Source organism: Oryctolagus cuniculus, chromosome 15 (genome assembly GCF_964237555.1).
Source record: "Oryctolagus cuniculus chromosome 15, mOryCun1.1, whole genome shotgun sequence".
Taxonomy (NCBI): Eukaryota; Metazoa; Chordata; class Mammalia; order Lagomorpha; family Leporidae; genus Oryctolagus; species Oryctolagus cuniculus.
This window is the reverse complement of record NC_091446.1, coordinates 59,831,009-59,851,003: the sequence shown is the minus strand read 5'-3', so window position 1 is coordinate 59,851,003 and position 19,995 is coordinate 59,831,009. Positions and strand designations below refer to the sequence as shown.

At 43.6% G+C, this 19,995-nt stretch overlaps 1 protein-coding gene and 1 non-coding gene across 6 annotated transcripts in view; one reads left to right on the top strand and one right to left on the bottom strand.

The window, feature by feature from the left end:
• SIRT1 (sirtuin 1) overlaps positions 1 to 16,792 on the bottom strand; it is a 30,839-nt gene extending 14,047 nt beyond the window's left edge. For 3 of the 5 annotated variants that reach the window (XM_008270059.4, XM_008270060.4, XM_002718460.5), the window contains exons 1-4: positions 16,284 to 16,792; positions 14,762 to 14,878; positions 10,802 to 11,043; positions 7,941 to 8,093 (exon numbers count right to left, since the gene is read on the bottom strand). In XM_008270059.4, coding sequence (XP_008268281.3) covers positions 7,941 to 8,093; positions 10,802 to 11,043; positions 14,762 to 14,878; positions 16,284 to 16,716 — 945 coding nt within the window. In that variant the 5' untranslated portion in view covers positions 16,717 to 16,792. Of the gene's footprint in view, positions 1 to 7,940; positions 8,094 to 10,801; positions 11,044 to 14,761; positions 14,879 to 16,283 lie in introns of those variants that run through there. The other 2 variants (XM_017348751.3, XM_070057745.1) reach the window with 2 other exon arrangements.
• LOC127484288 (small nucleolar RNA SNORD77) lies at positions 15,301 to 15,368 on the top strand. The gene has a single exon (XR_007911169.1). It is a non-coding gene; the product is annotated as a small nucleolar RNA SNORD77 (small nucleolar RNA).
• Positions 16,793 to 19,995: the final 3,203 nt, after the last annotated feature.

Genomic DNA, 19,995 nt, shown 5'->3' with positions numbered 1-19,995 from the left:
AAGGCTACCAGAGAGCAAACATTTTAGGTTTTGCAGGCCACATATTCTTTATCCATATAGTGTCTGCTACAACTCTGCCATTGCAGTGCAAAAGTAGCCACAGAAACTATAAAGAGATAAGCATGGCTATGTTACAATAAAAATCTGTATTTACGAGTACTGACATAAGAATTCCACGTAACTTTCATGTGCTGTGAAATTCTTATTCCCTCACCATTTAAAAATTATTTTATAGTAGGGGAAGGGAAGATTTTGGACACATTAGTCAAAAGAGGAATAAATTCAAAAGATCTGTTATACAACTCAGTGACTATAGTTATTACTGTACTATATACTTGAAAACACACACACACACAAATAGCTGGTCTTGTTGGTCACAAGAATCAGTAAATAGCAGAGCTATTATTCAAATCCTGTTTTGGTATCAAAGGCTGACTTTTAACTACCACCCAACTGCCTTCTCAATTTCTGATCACTCAACCTCAAATTTTCTATTTTTCTTTTAGGCTAAGCACTGTTTCTCTTAGGTTTTGTAAAGTAGTCTAACTGACCAAGATTCGTAAGTACATCTTATTTTGCTTCTTCATGGGATTACTGGAAGCTGGATTTCAGTGAGCCTGATATAAAAAGTCCTTTCAAGAATACTCCCACAGGGCCAGAATCATGGTGAGTGGGTTAAGATGCTGCTGGTTTAAGTCCTAGCTGCTCAGCTTCTGATCCAGCTTCCTGCTAATGTGCCTGGAAAAGCAGCAGATGATGGCCTAATTATTTGGGCCCCTGCACACACGTGGGAGATTCAGATGAAGTTTTAAGCTCCTGACTTTGGCCTGGACCAGCCTTAGCAATTATAGGTTTTTGAAGAGTGAACCAGCACATGAGATAGATTTCTCTGCCTTTAATTTTTTTTAAATTTTAAACCTTAGATTAAAAAAAAAACTTTAGATATCCATTAATAGAAGACTAAATACTCATATATTGTGGTACAACTCTAAGACAGAATACTAAAGTATAAGGGCAGGTATTGTGGCACAACAGGTTACACTGTCACTTGGGACACCGGCATCCTGTATCAGAATGCAAGTTCAAGTTCCAGCTACTCTGTTTCCAAACCAGCTTCCTTCAAATACATCCTGGGAAGGTCCACAATGATGGTCCAAGTGCTTGGGGCTCCTGCCCCCCACATAAGAGATCTGGATGGCGTTCCAGGCTCCTAGCTTCAGACTGGCCCAGCCCAGATATTGCAGGAACTTGGGGACAGAACCAGTGGATGAGATCCCTTTCTCTCTCTGTCACTCTGCCTTTCAAATAAGTGAGTCTTCTCTTAAAAATGAAGTGTATCTATTGAGTACCATTATGAAACTATTTCCAAGAATATTAGAGTAGTGTAACAAGGTGGAGAATAGTGTTTGATTCTACAACTCACACTAACCCACCTCATTCCCAATGCAGGTTTTTTTCCTTCTTCTTTCTAGAAAGACACTCAAGAACCAGTTTTAGCCGGCGCCGTGGCTCACTAGGCTAATCCTCCACCTAGTGGCGCCGGCACACCGGGTTCTAGTCCCGGTCGGGGCACCGGATTCTGTCCCGGTTGCCCCTCTTCCAGGCCAGCTCTCTGCTGTGGCCAGGGAGTGCAGTGGAGGATGGCCCAAGTGCTTGGGCCCTGCACCCCATGGGAGACCAGGAAAAGCACCTGGCTCCTGCCATCGGATCAGCGCAGTGCGCCGGCCGCAGCGCGCCAGCCGCGGCGGCCATTGGAGGGTGAACCAACGGCAAAGGAAGACCTTTCTCTCTGTCTCTCTCTCTCACTGTCCACTCTGTCAAAAAAAAAAAAAACAAAAAAAACCAGTTTTACCATGGTAACCTTTTGAGGACAAAGATTAGGAATAGGGAAGACTGAAGTAAAGGGGCTATCATTTTGTGTTGTACTGCCTTTCAACTAAACATAGATATGTGATTCTTAATATTTTAATACTAGTAACACACTATGGAGTTGTTTGTGTTTTCACAGGTGGGGGCACGTTCAATGAGTCTCATCAGATACACTTCTGATCGGAGTTTATTTCCATCTTTCCAGATAGCAATAAAGCAAACATTACAGGAGTCTCAAGAAAGTGACTTCTGGGGCCAGCGCTGTGGTGCAGTGGGTTAAAAAGCCACAGCCTGAAGCGCTGGCATCCCATATGAAAGCCAGTTCTAGTCCCAGCTGCTTCTCTTCTGATCCAGCTCTCTGCTATGGCCTGGGAAAGCAGTGGAAGATGGCCCAAAACCCTGGGCCCCTGCACCCATGTGGGAGACCTGGAGGAAGCTCCTGGTTGCAGATCGGCACAGCTCCAGCCATTGAGGCCATCTGAGGGGTGAAACGGCAGATGGAAGAACTCTCTGTGGCTCTAACACTCTTGGTAATGTTGTCTTTCAAATAAATCTTTAAAAAAAAGTGACTCTGAGGCTGGCTCTGTGGCGTAGTGGGTAAAGCCACCACCTGCAATGCTAGCATCCCATATGGATGCCAGTTCAATACCAGGCTGTTCCACTTCCAATCCATATCTCTGCTATGACCTGGGAAAGCAGAAGATGGCCAAAGTCCTTGGGCTCCTGCCCCTGTATGGCACACCCAGAAGAAGCTCCTGGCTTTGGATTGGCCCAGCTCTGGCAGTTGCAGCCATCTGCGGAGTGAACCAGCGGATGAGCTGAAGACTTTCTCTCTGCCTTTCAAATAAATAAATAAATAAATCTTTAAAAAAAAAAAAAAAAGTGACTTCTGATCCAGCTCTCTGCTGATGCATCTGGGAAAGCAGCAGAGGATGGCCAAAATGCTTGGGTCCCTGCACCCACATGGGAGACCTGGAAGAAGCACCTGGCTCTGGCCTGGCCCAATCTAGGCTATTGAGGCAATTTGGGGAGTGAACCAGCAGATGGAAGATCTCTGTCTCTCCTCTGTAACTGGCTTTCAAAAAAAAAAACAAAAACAAACAAAAAAAAAACCCTGCCTTTAAAAAAAGAAGAAGAAAACTAGGAATTTCACTTTCAGGAATTTATCCTAAGAGTATTTAGACACACACCAGACAGGACACTTTGTAGCAACACCATATCCAAAATGAATGGACATTCCCAAGATTACTCACAGTACCGATCTCTTGATGAACATTTTATGACCATTAGAAAGTATTCATCTAACAGAAAAATATTTTGTATCAAGTAGCAAACAATGCAAATCTATGGCAATAGTTAAAAGAACTCAGTTTTACGATAAAAACATATACCCAGCTTTATAATATCCAGCTTATTTTAAAACTAATCTTTAGAGGCTAGCATGTGGCACAGTAGTTACAGCACTGCCTGCATCCCACATGAGCCTTTCACATCCCAGCCGCTCTACTTCCAATCCAGCTCCCTGCTGGAATTGCAGGGAGTGCACCTGGGAAAGCAACAGAGGCTGGTCTCTGTCACCTACACGGGAGACCTGGAGGGAGCTCTGGGCATCTGGCTTTGGCCTGGCCCAGCCCTGGCTATTGCAGTCATTTCGGGAGTGAACCAGCAGATGGAAGACTGATCTCCCCCCTCCTTACCATGTCTCCAACTTCGCCTTTTAAACAAATCAATCTCTAAAAAAAAATTTAAAAGAACTAATCTTTATATGTTTGCACACTATAAATTACTGAATGGAGATTCATTTTTGGAATAAAAACTCACTTCATATTTCTTTTAATCTGATCTTGGATTTTAATCACTTCAGGTTTTTAATCACTTCACAGAATTCATATAGGATATCGACTACATTTTTAAAAAAGGAAGAGGGTATTTTACACATCCTAACTTAGTTTCATCTTCACTTTTTATCATATCAGTGAATTATTTTAGGCTCCCATGAACCATGACCACAACTCACTACCAGATTAAATGCTCCTTACGATGCAGAAGAATAAGAATATGGCCATGTAGCTTTGAACGTGGCTTTAACTGTTCTTATAGAAAAGCATCCCATGTAGTATCACAGCATGGAACACTTAATACACTGGTGTTCAGTGAGCAATTTTGCAGGGGTCACCTGGCTATCATGACTGGGGGTAGGGATGTTAATGACATTTAGTGGGTAGAGGAATCTGAATCTTAGCTTTTCAATAATTATATACAACCAATGGCTAGATATATAATATAGAAATTCTCCTTTCCCCTCACAGTATCTCCTTTTCATGTTAAATTTCATTTTATATTCATTTATTTCATATTAAATTCACTTTCTCTCATAACTAGCAAAAATCAAACAATTCTACTGAACTTTCTGCCTAGTACCATGACAAGTTGAAAAGTTTAGGTTAATCTATGAATACTTTATTCTTAGAATATTTAGGAATTTAGTGAAGTGTAACAATATTTATATATAGTCATATACCCACATCATCCTCCATTTTTGGGTACTATCCCGCTTTATCCTTATTAATGCATCTTTATGTTTTGTTATTAATTTCTAAATCCAAATTAACTCATGTTGTCTCTCCTACCCAGCATTACTTTTTTTTTTTTTTTTTTTTGGGACAGGCAGAGAGAGAGACAGAGAGAAAGGTCTTCCTTTTTCCATTGGTTCACCCCCCAAATGGCCGCTATGGCCGGTGCACTGCGCCGATCCAAAGCCAGAAGCCAGGAGCTTCCTCCTGGTCTCCCATGCAGGTGCAGGGCCCAAGCACTTGAGCCATCCTCCACTGCCCACCTGGGCCACAGCAGAGAGCTGGACTGGAAGAGGAGCAACCAGGACAGAACCGGGACAGACTAGAACCCGGTGTGCCAGCGCCGCAAGAGGAGGATTAGCCTAGTGAGCCGTGGCGCCGGCCCAGTATTACTATTTTTAAGTCCTATCTCTGTAGCTAGAAGCTTCCTTTTAGTCAGTTCCTAATGAGAATAAAGTACTGACAATTATATAAGTAACAATGATAAAGGTTAATTTATTTAGCTTACTTTAAGCTAAAACTCTGAAGAGCAACCAAGCAAAATTAAATTTATATAAATAGAATTAGAAGAGGTTGTACTGTATTTTTACTTTCATAGACAAAAAATGTTGCCCCCCAACCTTTTCTCCTCCTAGGCAATATATAACCTGTTCACAGTGGTGAAGAACACATTATAGTGTTTTTTTCTATAGTAATTATATATTTTACTGTCTCATAAGCACTGTCTAGATTTTCATTAAATGCATTTAAAGAGTTTTACAATTCTCTATCAGAATAATTAAAAAATAGCATACCTATCAGATTAATTATGAAATGCTTCTACAAATTAGTTTAAGCTGACAAGCAAATGTGGTTGGTAAGTCAGCTAGGTTTAAAATCCTTATCTTGCTATTTCTATTCTCAGTTACTGGTGTGTGTGCATACCTATGTATATAAAAAGACTGCTACCAAAAGAAAATTGTCGATTTAAATATTTAACTGCACTTTACAACTTTATTAGGCAATTTAAGCTTTTCTACTTTAGTAAACCAACAGTGATAAAAAAGGTGACAAATGTTAATGACAACATACTTTCTCAAATATATCTTCTCAAAACACTTAATTAGCAAAACTCCTGTAAACACTACATAAATGCATTAATGAGCCAAGCTTTTATAATCAGACACAAGATCGAAGTAATTTCTAGTTACTTACTGGTTTTCTCAAAGTGTCAATGTCTGCTAACAAGGTCAATGTCCTAGGTCCAATTTAAGAAACCTGCAGGGGCTGGCAATGTGCAATGGTTTAATCCTCCGCCTGCAGTGCTAGTATCCCATATGGATACCAGTTCTAGTCCTGGCTGCTCCTCTTCCGATCCAGCTCTCTGCTATGGCCTAGGAAAGCAGTAGAAAACAACCCGTGCTTGGGCCTCTGCGCCCATGTGGGAGACCTGAAAGAAGCTCCTTGTTCTTGGCTTCAGATCGGCCCAGCTCCAGCCATTGCCACCACTTAGGGAGTGAACTAGCAGATGGAAGACTTCTCTATGTCTTTCCCTCTCTGTCTGCAACTGTACCTCTCAAATAAATATTTTTAAAAAATATAAAAAGAAACTTATAATTAAGCAGTATTTCATTGTTCTTCAAAGTCATACAATAGTATAGTACCACTACTACTAGTAGGCTAAAAAAAAAACTCACTGATCCATAATTCTGTAATTAAAAATAAAATAATTCTACAATATCCAGGCACAAGAAAAGGATCTGCTCTAAAGGCTAGAATGAAGATGACTCTATTGCTGATACACGAAGTAAAAAGCTCAAAATTTTTATTAAGATTCAAGTTATTTGTTGGAAAAATTCAGCCTGACAACTTCTCAAATTCAGCTTTCAAATGACTGACTATGGCATATTCAAGGGGTTGGTGTTTGGCCAAGTGGTTAAATCACCATCTCCCACATCAGAGTGCCTGGTTCGGGTTCTGGTTCCTCCACTTCCCAGCAAGTTTCCCAGTAATGGACACCCTAGGAAGCATCACATGATGAACAGTTCAAGAGAGTGGGTCCTTAATACTCATCTAGGAGACATGGACTGAGTTCTAGGTTCCTGGTGTCAGCCTGAGCCAGCCCTAGCTTTTCTGGGCATTTGAGGAACGAATGATGTGAAGATCTGTGTCTGTCTCTCTGCCTTTCAAATAAAATAAAAATCAAATCATATTCAAGATTTTTTAGTGATTTTTCCATTTTACTCTCATAGCCATTTTATACTTGAATGAAACAAAATTATATTTCCTTAAAGGTAGTCACCAACTTTAATGAGGAAGCTAGAGGACAGCAGTGATGGCTGAGGTGACTGGGTTCCTGTCACCCATGTAGGGGAGCTGGTTTATGGTCCCAGCTCCTGGCTCTAACAGTTGTGGGTATTTGGGGAATGAACAAGTAGATGAGAAAAAATATTTTTTAAAATAAACTTTAAAATTCAGGTTCACTAATTTCTGGATTCACTAAAAAATAGTCACTAACACAAAAGACCCTTTCATGTATGAGGAAGCTTCAAAAGATTCATGAAAAATGAAAAAACAAAGCATGGATTTCAATTTTTTTTTTACATCAAAATAAGTTTTGTCTTTTAGTTCAATTTTCCACGAACTTTTTGAAGCCCCCATATACCTGCGGTTTCATAGTAATAATTTTACAATTTATTTTCAGAAGACATTGAGAAAAGTTTTCTAATGATTTGGCATGGTATAATGCATTATTAAATCTATTTTCTACAGCAGAGCTGTGTGACTGATATATAATTTGAGCTCTGTATTTTTCATTTTCTAGTAACCACATTAAAGTGAAAATTTAAAATTTTTATTTAACCTAGTATCACTAGTACTATTATTTCCACATATAACCAATACTTCTTAGTATTTCATAAAACGTATTTGATTGTTTATCCATACTAGGTCTCTACAATCTGTTGTTTTCCACAATCACATTTCATTTCAACATTTCTAATACTCAGCAGCCACACGTGGCCAGTGGCTTCTCGAACGGACACAACAATGAGACTCCAGAGACTTCAAAGTGGAATAAGGTGCCTCTGCAATCTGCTGACAAAAATGCATCCTAAGAATCTTCCCCACTCCTGATGACAAAGAATTTTTCAGGAAAATCCTCACGGGTTGTCAAGTTTTAACCTATCACAAAACATACCAAAAATGGTAACTTTATGAACTTACAAAATACTAAAAATGAAAACAGTTATTACCTTTATATGGCCTACAAACCTTTAACAAAAAGGCAGGCAAAAAAAGACCATAACTGAAGTACAAACTTAAAAAAATACGAACTGTCTCTTTGAAAATAAGTCCAACCCTGTAACAAAAATTCTGACATTACATAATAAGAGATCTTACTCCACCACGGTAGCACCCAGTCTTCTAGACAAGAAATGGTTAAGTTTAAGACAACTTAGGAGCAAAATACTGTCTCATGAGAGGAGGCCAAAGAACAACTAGAAGAGCTCATAGTACCTTTGCAAACTTGAAGAATGGCCGAGGATCTTTTCTGAAATATTCAATATCAAACATTGCTTGAGGATCTGGAAGATCTGGGAAGTCTACTGCAAGGCGAGCATAAATACCATCTCTTGACCTGAAGTCAGGTATTCCACATGAAACAGACACCTGAAACATGGATGGCATAATCTGTGTAATTAAATCTTCTACCTTTATGATTACTAGTTCTCTCACCATACAATCAGGGAAGAATTGAAAAACTCTAGTTTGAAATTCCTTTTGGGGAACAGAAGCAGAAATACTACCCTAATTTCAAATTGATAAAATACCTAAATAAATGAATATAATTAAAACCACCATATATTCTATTTTTAAAGGAAATAAGGAATTTTAAGTTGAGCTAATTAACCATTAAGCACTCTACTAAAAAATTAAAGAAACTGGAATCCGAGGAGAATAAATCATTTTTGAAAAGTAATTTAACTTGGCCAGCGCCGCAGCTCACTTGGCTAATCCTCCACCTGTGGCGCCAGCACCCCGGGTTCTAGTCCCGGTTGGGGCACCGGATTCTGGTTGCTCCTCTTCCAGGCCAGCTCTCTGCTGTGGCCCAGGAGGGCAGTGGAGGATGGCCCAAGTGCTTGGGCCCTGCACCCACATGGGAGACCAGGAGGAGGCACCTGGCTTCTGGCTTTGGATCGGTGCAGCACGCCGGCCGTGGCGGCCATTTTAGGGGGTGAACCAATGGAAGGAAGACCTTTCTCTAACTCTGCCTGTCAAAAAAAAAAAAGTTAGTTGTCCTACAGTCAATGTTCTGTCTTCAAGAATACCAAAATCTGTTGTTTTTTTTTTTTTTTTTTTTACAGGCAGAGTGGATAGTGAGAGAGACAGACAGAGAAAGGTCCTCCTTTGCTGTTGGTTCACCCTCCAATGGCCACCGTGGCTGGTGCGTTGTGGCCGGCGCACTGCGCTGATCCGATGGCAGGAGCCAGGTGCTTCTCCTGGTCTCCCATGGGGTGCAGGGCCCAAGCACTTGGGCCATCCTCCACTGCACTCCCTGGCCACAGCAGAGAGCTGGCCTGGAAGAGGGGCAACCGGGACAGAATCTGGCGCCCCGACCGGAGCTAGAACCCGGTGTGCCGGCGCCGCAAGGCGGAGGATTAGCCTAGTGAGCCAAGGCACCAGCTAAAATTCTGTTTTCTTTAAAATCTATGTTATAGGGCCCACAGTTATGGGTTTAGCCATGGCCTGCAAATCCCCACATTGGCGTGCTGGTTCATCTTAGCTGCTCAGTTTGTAATCCAGCTTCCTTGCTAACTTGTCTGGGGAAGCAGTGAAAGATAGCCCAATTACTTGGGACTCTGTCACCCATGTGGGAGACAGGGATAGAGTTCCTGGCTTTGGACTGGTCCAGCCCTGGCTATACTGGGCCATTGGGAGACTGAACCATCAGATAGAAGATTTTTCTCTCTCTCTCTGTTGCTCTGCCTTTCAAATAGTAAACAAATCTTGAAAATAAGATAAAAACTATGTTATAGGGGTGGGGATTGGGCCCACTGGTTAAAACAGTGGGTTGGGATCCCCTATCCCATACTGCAGTGCCTGAATTCAAGTGCAGGTTCCACTCCTGATCCCAGTTTCCTACTGATGCCGATGCTGAGGACACTGATGATTCCTAATGGGGTTCCTACCAACACTTCAGAGACCCAGACCGAGTTCCTGCTGGGGCATCTGCAAATGAACCAGTGGACAGGAGCTATCTCAATACACATTTTAAAAATAAATAAAAAACCATGTTAGCTAATTTTAATGCTTAATTTTTAAAAACAGATTTAGATACTGAACTTTTTCTACAAATAAGCCCTGACATTTCAAGTAGATTTCAGAAGTTCTCATTTCACAATTTATCAGTTAACTCCACTCTGACCTCAAATTAAAACATCTGTAAGCAAAACATTTACTATTGTTAATGATCATTTAAAATGAACTAACACCCCAACTAAAGAGGGAAGGAAAAAAATGACTGAATTTTCCTCTATCAGGTGTCCTAGATTCTAGCATATAATACTAGTATACCCTGTTTTCCACACACAATACCAACAGGTGGGTCAAATGAAAAATGCCAGGAGCCAACATTGTGGCATAGTGAGTAAAGCTGCCACCTGACACCTATATGGTACCCTATATGGGTGCCAGTTCATGTCCTGGCTGCCGCACTTCAGATCCAGCTCCCTGCTAACGGCCTGGGAAAGCAGCCTTGCGCCCCTGCCATGCACATGGGAGACCCAGAGGAAGCTCCTGGCTTCTGGCTGTGGCATGACCCAGACCCAGCCCCAGCCATCGCAGCCACCTGTGAGTGAACCAGTGGACAATCGCAAACTCTCTTTTTCTGTGTAACTCTTTCAAATAAATAACTCTTAAAAAAAAAAGTCAAGTGATCAATCATTGCATCTCAATTTAAAATGCACAGGAAGTAAGAACCTGTTCTCCTAACACTAACTTCTTCACTTGTGAATATCAATTAGATTTCTAGTTTCAAGAAGACTAAACAAATACCCAGTTTCTTCATCAGACCCTGACATACCTTAGCAAGCACAATAATAATTTGCAGCATCTCCTTTAGTGATATGTTTACTGGTTAAAATCTTGTCTTAACTCTACTTACCTAACCGTGATAATAGAAGCAAATATTTAAGGCTGTTGGAGAAATTTTTTTAAAAATTAAGCCAAGTTAGCACTAATGTTTTTGGCAGTTTCCAAACATCCATTATGTCATGATAAATTTTTCTAAACCAGAAAAATGTGTCTTAATTGGAAAAGGCCTAAGAAAAACATATACCACCTTCCCCTTCCACTGGTGTTTTATACACCTTACATACCCCAGCTCCAGTTAGAACTATTACTTTTTTGCACTCTTGCAGTAATTTCACGGCATCTTCAATTGTATTAATATCTTTTCTTTTTTTCCTTTTTGGTGGTTCTGAAAGGATATTAACAACAATCTGCCACAGTGTCATATCATCCAGTTCAGGCGGAGGAATTGTTTCTGGTAGTAAATCTTTAAGAATTGTTCGAGGATCTGTGCCAATCATGAGATGCTGCTGAACAAAAGTATACGGACCTATATGTAGGGGAAAAGAAAGACTTAGATCAAATTCACTTCCAAGTCAATCAAAATTTCATGAGCTGGTACTCTATAAAGTTTTTTTGCAAAATAAACAAATGCAATTTAAAGTTATTTCATTCTCAGGACAACTTCAGAGTTAACACTAAGACTAAGTAAATTAGAGAGATCTAATCAAGACCTGGGAACGCTCTCCCTAGAGCTGTAAGTATACAGTTTGAGTTAAACCACCCAAACTCTCATGTTTAAAATCCAGAAACATATACGATAATTTAAAACAAAAGTTGTTTACACAAGAGTTCCATAAATCAATAAAGAAAAGATGGTAACAGCCCTGGAAGTTTATATTATTTACCACTAAGGAAATAAGAGAAAAAAGTAAACGTAACTAGCATTTTTTAAATTTATCCAGTAATAATCTTCAATCTGATCTATTTTTCAAGTTTTATTTATTTGAAAAACAGAGCAACAGACACAGACACAGACACACACACACACACACACACACCTCTCCCATCTGCTAATTTACTTCCCAAATGCCTGCAACAAGAGTTGGGCTAGGCCAAAGCTAGGAGTCAGGAACTCCATCCTGGTCTCCTATGTGGGTGGCAAGAACCCAAGTACTTGAAAATCACCTGCTGCCTCCCATAGCGCACACTGACAGGAAGCTGTATAGGAAGTGGAAGAAGCACTTGAACCTAGGAACTCCAATAAAGGAATGCAAGCAAGCATCCCAAAGCATCAGCTAAACCACTGTGCCAGGATACCCATCCTTTAATTTGATCTCTTTTAAAGATTTATTTATTTGAAAAGCAGAAAGTGACAAAGAGAGAGATCTTGCATTTGCTAGTTTATTCCTCTAAAGGCCCACCACAGCCAGGGCTGGGCCAGGCCAAAGGCAGGAGCTAAGAACTCCATTCAGGTCTCCCACATGAGTGGCAGAGGCCCAAGTACTTGGGACATCTGCTGCCTTCCCAGGAACATTAATAAGAAGCTGGACTGAAGTGGAGTGGCTGGGTCTCAAACTGGCATTCAGATATGGAATGCTGGCTGGCTGGGATGCCAGATGACAATGCAAGTGGCAGCTTAACCCACTGAGCCACAATGGCAATCTCTGATTTTGATGACTTTTTTCTTTTTTGAAGATTAATGTATTCAAAAGGCGGAGTTACAGAGAGGCAGAGAGAGAGATTTGTCTTCCATCACTGGTTCACTCCCTAAATGGCCGCAACAGCTGGAGCTAGGCTGCTCTGAAGCCAAGAGCTGCTTCTGGGTCTCCCACATGGGCGCAGAGGCCAAAGTACTTGGGCCATTTGCTACTGCTTTCCCAGGCCATAGCCGAGCAGCATCAGAAGTGGAACAGCTGGGACTAGAACCGGTACCCATATGGGATGCCAGCACCTCAGGCGGCAGTTTTACCCACTACACCACAGCAATGGCCCCTGAATTTGACCTTAACAAGGTACATATAATGCTGATGTTTTGAACATTAATCATGTTCCTTTACCCCAAAGTTACTCAGTTTCCTAGATTGAAAAGCAAAAAATATTACAGACACTAAAGAGGAACTAACCAATCATCATGTTTGAAAAGAGTCAAGGCCAGAGGCTGGTGTTTCGGAGCAGCAGGTTAAGCCACCATCCCAACATCAGGGTACCAGTGGCTCCAAGAAGAGCCTGGGAAGGCAGCATTGGGCCCCTGCCACCCATGTTGGAGATTGAGTTCCTGCCTCCTCTCTCTGACCTGGCTCAGCCCTGGCTGTCTCAGTCATATGAGGAATGAACCAGTAGGTGGAAGGTCTGTCTCCCTTCTTTCTTTGTCCCTCTGCCTTTCAAATAAACAAATAAATAAATCTTTAAAAAAGTCAAACCATTTAAAAAAAGACAGCAAAAGAAAAAGATCACTTTCAAGATGACTATACAATACCTTTGATATAAAAATCTGAAAATATTCGCTACTTCAAAATATTTTGCTATCTCATTCATATATTAAATAAAATATTTAGCATAAAACTATACCAACTACTTACCTAGCACTAACAAGTAATATAGAAGTCAGTTAAAAATCCCTACCCTTATGGAGCTACTCCAACATACAAAACAGCACAATTAAAGACATACAACAGAGTTTTAAGAAGTTAGAAGTGTTGGTGCCATCACTGTGATGTAGTGGGTTAAAGCCCCAGCCTGCAGCGCCAGCATACACATATGGGTGCCTAGTTCAAGTACCAACAGCTTCACTTCTGATCCAGCTCCCTGCTAATAAGCCTGGGAAGGGAGTGGAAGAAAGCCCAAGGGTGTGGGCCCCTGCACCCACACAGGAAATCCAAAGAAGCTCCTGACTCCCAGATTCAGATCAGCCTGGCTCCAGCCATTTGGAGAGTGAACCAGCAGATGGAAGACCTCTCTCTCACTCTTTCACATACATAAAATAAACCTTAAAAAAAAGTTGAAAGTGTTAAGAAAAAAAAATTCATATATACAAAGAGATATGAAATGAGAGAGGAAGACAATTTCCCCAGAACAAGAACATTCCACAAGAATAGTACAAGTGAAAAGAACTGCAAGAAAAAAGAATCTGGCTGGCTGAGAAACCAGAGAAGCCAGCTTTCATGGGCCGGAGCTGTTTAATAAAGAATTGTGCGGAAGGAATGGGGAAAGGTTGATTAGCAGGTACTAAGCTATAGTTAGGAGTAAGAAGTTCTGGTGTTTATTGCATAGCACAGTGACAATAAATACTGAAAATGCATTGGGGGGCGGTGGCGCTGTGGCATAGCGGGTAAAGCCGTTGCCTGCTGTGCTGGCATCCCATATGGGCACCGGTTCAAGTCCCGGCTGCTCCACTTCTGATCCAGCTCTCTGCTGTGGCCTGGGATAGCAGCAGAAGATGGCCCAAGTCCTTGGGCCCCTGCACCCATGTGGGAGACCCAGAAGAAGCTCCTGGCTCCGGATCGGCACAGCTCCAGTTGTTGCAGCTATCTGGGGAGTAAACCAGCGGATGGAAGACCTCTCTCCGTCTCTGTGTAACTCCGACTTTCAAGTAAGTAAATAAGTCTTAAAAAAAAAAAAAAAAAGAAAATGCATTGTGTGTTTTATTTAATTTTTAAAAAATTATGTTCTTTATTTAAAAAGGTGGAGTGAGAGCACAAGAGAGCAAGAAAGCGGATGTGAGTGACAGCTCCCCTCTGCCGTTTCAGTCCCCAAACAGCCACAATAGCTGGGCTGGGCCACGCAGAAGCCAGGAGTCAAGAACTCAATCCAAGTCTTTTACAGGGGTAGTAGGAACCCAGCCACTGGAACCACTATCCACCAACTCCAACACTGTCCATTACCAAGAAGCTGGAATCAGTAGCAAAGCAGGACTTCAAAGTAGGCACTCAGATATAGGATCCAGGAGACCCAACTAGCATATTAACCTCTATGCTTACCCCTTTATTTTTCTTTAAAAAAAATAGCAAAAAAGATTTTGAATGATTTCACAATAACAAGATGATGTATGAGACAGGGATGTTTACTCTAATTTAGATGTTACACAATCTATAATGTGTCAAAACATCAAATGGTACCCCATAAATACGTACAATTTTTGTACTTAAGAGCACTAGATTTTTCTTAGAAATATAAGTTGTTATTAAATCTCTCCATGTACCTAAAAACTTCAATCTATTAAAGGGACAGAGGGAAAATGGGGGGAGGGGCACAGCTCTGAACCATACCTATCCGTGGCCTTGGAGTCCAGTCACTAGAGCTTGCATGTGAGGCTCTGTCGTCGTCATCGCTTTCACATGAGTGAAAGCCATTAGTGATAATTTCATCACCGAACAAGAGATTATCTGCAAAAGAAATCAACATTAAGGCTGCTGACAGCCTGCATCTGAAATGCAAGAAGACTCATCAGTGGTCACAAAGCAACCATTTTTAATGACTAAAGCATTTAACATACATCCCGCATGTGTAAAGGTGGTCAACATTCACAAGAGCAGTTCTCTGATCCTCAAGAGATCCTTTGCAGAATTCAAAGCTTCAGTCTATCAAAAATCTGAGTCTACTTTTTAAAAAGTCAAAACAGAATAAGAGGTAGTCTCTATAGACTGAGCTTAGCAATCATACAAGCAAAGGAGTACATGCAAGTTGTCAAAATTTACCCACCAACGTTGTGAAAACCAAGGCTGCCTGCACTCTGGGCTTTTATATACTACTAAACATACTTAGCTATTTCTGCATTATCTGTTTCTCCCATTTATTGTGCTTCTAAATACTATGATGGTTCCTTAGTTCAGCAGACTGAATCACAAAGAAATTTAATATTTGCCAAATTTACCTGAAGGAGGAAGGAATTTTGTTTCTTGAAATCAGGAGCTGCTTCACCTGTGCAGTCCCTGATGTATACACTACACATTTTTTTTTTTCCATGTGGCTACTAAATGCTCCACTGGCTAGTTCCGACACAGTACTGACAGACACAGAAACTTCTCAAGTCAAACTATGAAACCCTCAAGGACAAGACATGTACTTCAGTATGTCAAAAACATGTCAACCTGCTTCAGGATCACATATATACAGAAGAATCCCATTTAGCTTAAAACCACTTCAGAACACGACTCAACCACAATATTAATATAAAGCACTCTGAAAGTACTTCATTATGCGATCCCCACTAAACGCATCACAAAAGACTGCTTTAGAAACTATGCTTTTAAAGTTTTCAGGTTAAGACCTCAGAAAGCCGCTTTGCTCTTTCCAAATTTATAACTACAAGTTTAAAAGTACAGATCGTCAAATAAATAAATAAATGGCACAGGTGTCAGTTTGCACGGGCAACTGCGAAAGGTCGACCAACGGGACGGCCGAAAGTTGCAGACTTTAAGTGTGCTGGTGAAGGAGGAGGAGAGCAAAGTAAGTTCAACGAAAGCAATACTAGAAGAGAGAAAACTTATTTGTAAAGCCAAGGGAGACAGCGTCCACACCCGGCGGCTGCGTCGAACGCCGCAAGGCCGCCGAGAGGGGCCGCGGACCGAGGGAAGACAAGGAGCAAGTCCGCGCGCAGCTCCCCACCGCACGGCCGGCAGCCCGGGAGCAGCGCGGCTGAACGGAGGGCCGCCATGGGGAGAGGATCCCGCGAGCCAGCCCGGAACCCCCGGCCCGCCCTAGAGACCCCCCCCCCAACCGGACACTAGGAGGGGCCCCGAGAGGAGGAGGAGGGGGATGCGCAGTCCCGGCCGCCCGCGCCCTGCGCACCTCTGTACCCAATCCCCGCCGCCGCCTCTTCCTCCTCTTCGCCCTCGTCGTCGTCGTCTTCGTCTTCGCAGAAATCGTCGGCCGGCGGCGGCTCCCGGGGTAGGCCCTGCAGGCCAGGCCCATTGTCTCCTCCGGCCGCTACCATAGCCTGGGCCTCTCGCTCCCCGCCCGTCGCCGTCGCCGCCTCCGCCTCCCGCCACAGCGCCGCCGCCACAGCCGGGCAGCTCCCGGCCGCCGCCGCCGCCGCCGCCGGCACCTCACGCTCGGGGGCCGGCCCGCCGGACTCGCCCGGGCTCCACCCGAGGCCAGGGCCGTCTCTCCGCGGCCTCTTGCGGAGCGGCTCTCCAGCAGGCGGCGAAGCGGCCTCCCTCTCGGCCGCCGCAGCCGACGGGGAGCCGCCAGGCTGAAGGGCGAGCGCCGCCTCGTCCGCCATCTTCCAACTGCCTCTCTGGCCCTCCTTCCTCGCCTCCTCTGCTCCCGCTCGACGCGCGGCACTGGCGCCCCCGCGGCTCCGGCTGCGGGAGATTTAAACCCCGTCACGTGACCTGCCTCCGCCCCCGCCCCCGCCCTCCCGCCGCTCCCGCCACCCACGCGGGCCGAACCACAACACGGCCGGTCACGTGGCGGGCGGAGGCCCGGGCGTCTCCCTCTCTGCTCGGGCGGGGAGGAAACGCGGCTCGGGCGGCCTGAGGCCCCTCCCCTCAGTGGCGGGCGTGTCTTGCACGCTCGCTCGGCGGCCGCTTTTGAACTTCTGTTTGGAAGCGTCCTGAACTCAGGACCGTCCGGAAGGCACACGTTTTGGTTCACGGAGTTTCCACTTCTGCCTCCAGCGCACACCTTCCCTGCCTAGCCCTGTCTGCATTTTTAGCTAAGGGTTAAAGTTGGGCTCCTGAGAGGCGATGAGGACTGAAGCTTCGCTCCTTGAAATAACGCTGGGTAGCCGTTGGGCTTTTGTCAGTGGGGAGGAAAGAACAAGGCGCTCTGCCGCCCCCGCGCCATTCTGACAGCCCTTCTTCAGCTCCTTTGCTTGGCCCTCCCCTTCAGTGATTGGCTCTTGTGCCCTGTCGCCCTCACTTGTGGGGCGAGATTGTCAGATCCTCACAGGCGTGTGTCCCCGTCCTAGGTCCTTTGACCTGGGAACTTGGGAGTCAGCCTATCAGCTTTCGGTCCGTAACTTGTACTCAAATGTGTGTGCGTTCCTACCTGTGGGCCCCGGTGTTCTCAGGTGTAGTGATTGCATTGGGTCAAGTCGGGCAGTCGAGAACAAGGCTCGGCCACTCCCCATCTCTGGGTTTGCTTTAAATTTGGGATTCTTGTATACCGAGCAAGTTAGCCTTTTCTAAATCCAATTTTTTCTCATAATACCTATTTTGCAGGGTTATGAAAATTAAATAAGCTAGCTATATTTAAAAGGTACATAGTAGTTCAAAAACCAGAGTTGCTTCCCCACTGGAAACTCCACCACTTTCCACTTGCCCTGGAAAATTGTTACTTTACAGCCATAACTAAGGACCTATGCTTTGCGTGGCATCTGCCTGCAGCATTTCTAGTCACTTAAAGAACTTCTCAGCGTTCATAGCACACCATTCCTTAAACTGACTATGGGTCCTGGATATATTGCACCGATACCTGCATGACCTTAGGCAAGCAACTCAAGCTCTGTTGCTTTAGCTTCAAAAAGAACCAAGAAGGCTGGAAACTCATTTTTGAGATATCATTTACTAGTTTCAAAAATGTTTGCACTTCAAATTAAACAGAATCTCCCTTTGACAGCCAGTCACTTCCTTCCATTTTTGAAAGTGAACATCCCTCAAGTAAGAAGCCTTAAAACCATCGTTGTCCGCTGGCACCGCGGCTCACGTGGCTAATCCTCCGCCTGCAGCGCCGGCACCCCAGGTTCTAGTCCCGGTTGGGGCCCCGGATTCTGTCCCGGTTGCCCCTCTTCCTGTCCAGCTCTCTGCTGTGGCCTGGGAGTGCAGTGGAGGATGGTCCAGGTGCTTGGACCCTGAACCCGAATGGGAGACCAGGAGGAAGCACCTGGCTCCTGGCTTCGGATGGGTGCGGAGCGGCCATTTGGGAGGTGAACCAACGGAAGGAAGACCTTTCTCTCTCTCTTTCTCTCTCTCTCTCTCTAACTCTGCCTGGCCAAAAATAAAAAAAAAAAATTTAAAAAAAATCGGTGTCTATTCCCCCAAATTGATTTCCTCTAACCAAGCAATGATCAAAACCTGTTTCTGTCCTCTCTCCTACAGCCTTTGCATCAATTTTTGACTAAACAGGCACCTCCCTCCTCCGGGCTGATACAGTTGGCCCTGGTCCCTCCACCACACTTTGTTTATCTCATCCTATGAAATATGTCACAAGTTCGTTCTCAACCACAGTGGTAAAATATAACAAATGAAATATTGGAAGCCAATATCCCATCAAAACAGAAAACTCCCACTTTTTTGAGAAAAAAATCTATAATCTTAACGTCTTGTACATTTTTCATTTATTTGTTCATTTATATTTATTGTATACTTGTGTTGTTTAAGAATTCTATCAATGTTATGTTTGCAATATGGTTATTAGTATGCTGAAATAGCAGAAACATGGTATGCATGCAGGTGGGATAAATGAGAACAGAAATTACATTAAAAGAACAGAAACAAACTCCCAGCTCGACGTCTGATCCACCAGTGGTTGTGAACTACTTACCTGAATCTCAAGTCATTTTCTGTTCCTTAGGGCTCCACTTCCCTGGAATTCTTTCTAGCATTAGTGTATGCTACACTGAACTCTTCACATTGCAGGGTCATTTTTTTAAATGAAACACCAAGTTCTCAAAATGATCTCCAACCTGCGCAGTGCAAGATGTGGGTCGAGATGTATGATATAGTGCTACATGGGACAAAATAAAACAGGATGTGTGGAAGGGAGACCCTATGTACCTAGTTGCTTGTAGATGTACAAAATAACTCTGAAAGGACTTTTTTTTTTTATTTTTAAGCTTTTTATTCAGTGGGAGAAATGCATAGGAGAGTGAGGGCCCTACCTAAGAAAGAGAAATCTGGATTCATACCGAGTAGTGGGAGCCAGCCACCTGGGGGAGCCTGCAGGCCAGAAAGCATGGGGCAGGTGGCCTAAAGGCCACATTAGCCCTAGAGGCACAGGGCAGCAAAGGGATCCAGGGCAAAAGGGAAAAAGGGCTGGGCCCACCATGGTTCAGGCCTTTAATCCACTTCCAAAGGGGAGTGGTTAATTAGCCTGATTGGCAGGTGGGCACACAGGTATGGTCAGGTAGGGGCATGAGGTCACACAGTGGGCATGGTGAAGGCATGGTCTTCCAGCTCACAAACCTGATCAATTTTAGTCTGTATGCCTTCCTACAACATTACCTCCTCAGAGACTCTATTCCCTTAGACTAAGGGATGTTGATGGATGTAGAATCATCAGATCTTTTATAGCTGCTTCCTGCTTATGAGGAGCGTAGTGCAGGCCCTGCCTGTCTTGGGTCTGGAAGTCTCTGCCTTTTTTTTTTTTTTTTTTTTTTTTTTAAGATTTATTTATTTGAGAGGTAGTTACAGACAGTGAGAGGGAGAGAGAGAGAGAAAGGTCTTCCTTCCATTGGTTCACTCCCCAAATGGCTGCTACGGCCGGAGCTGTGCCGACACGAAGCCAAGAGCTTCTTTCTGGTCTCCCACGTGGGTACAGAGGCCCAAGGACTTGGGCC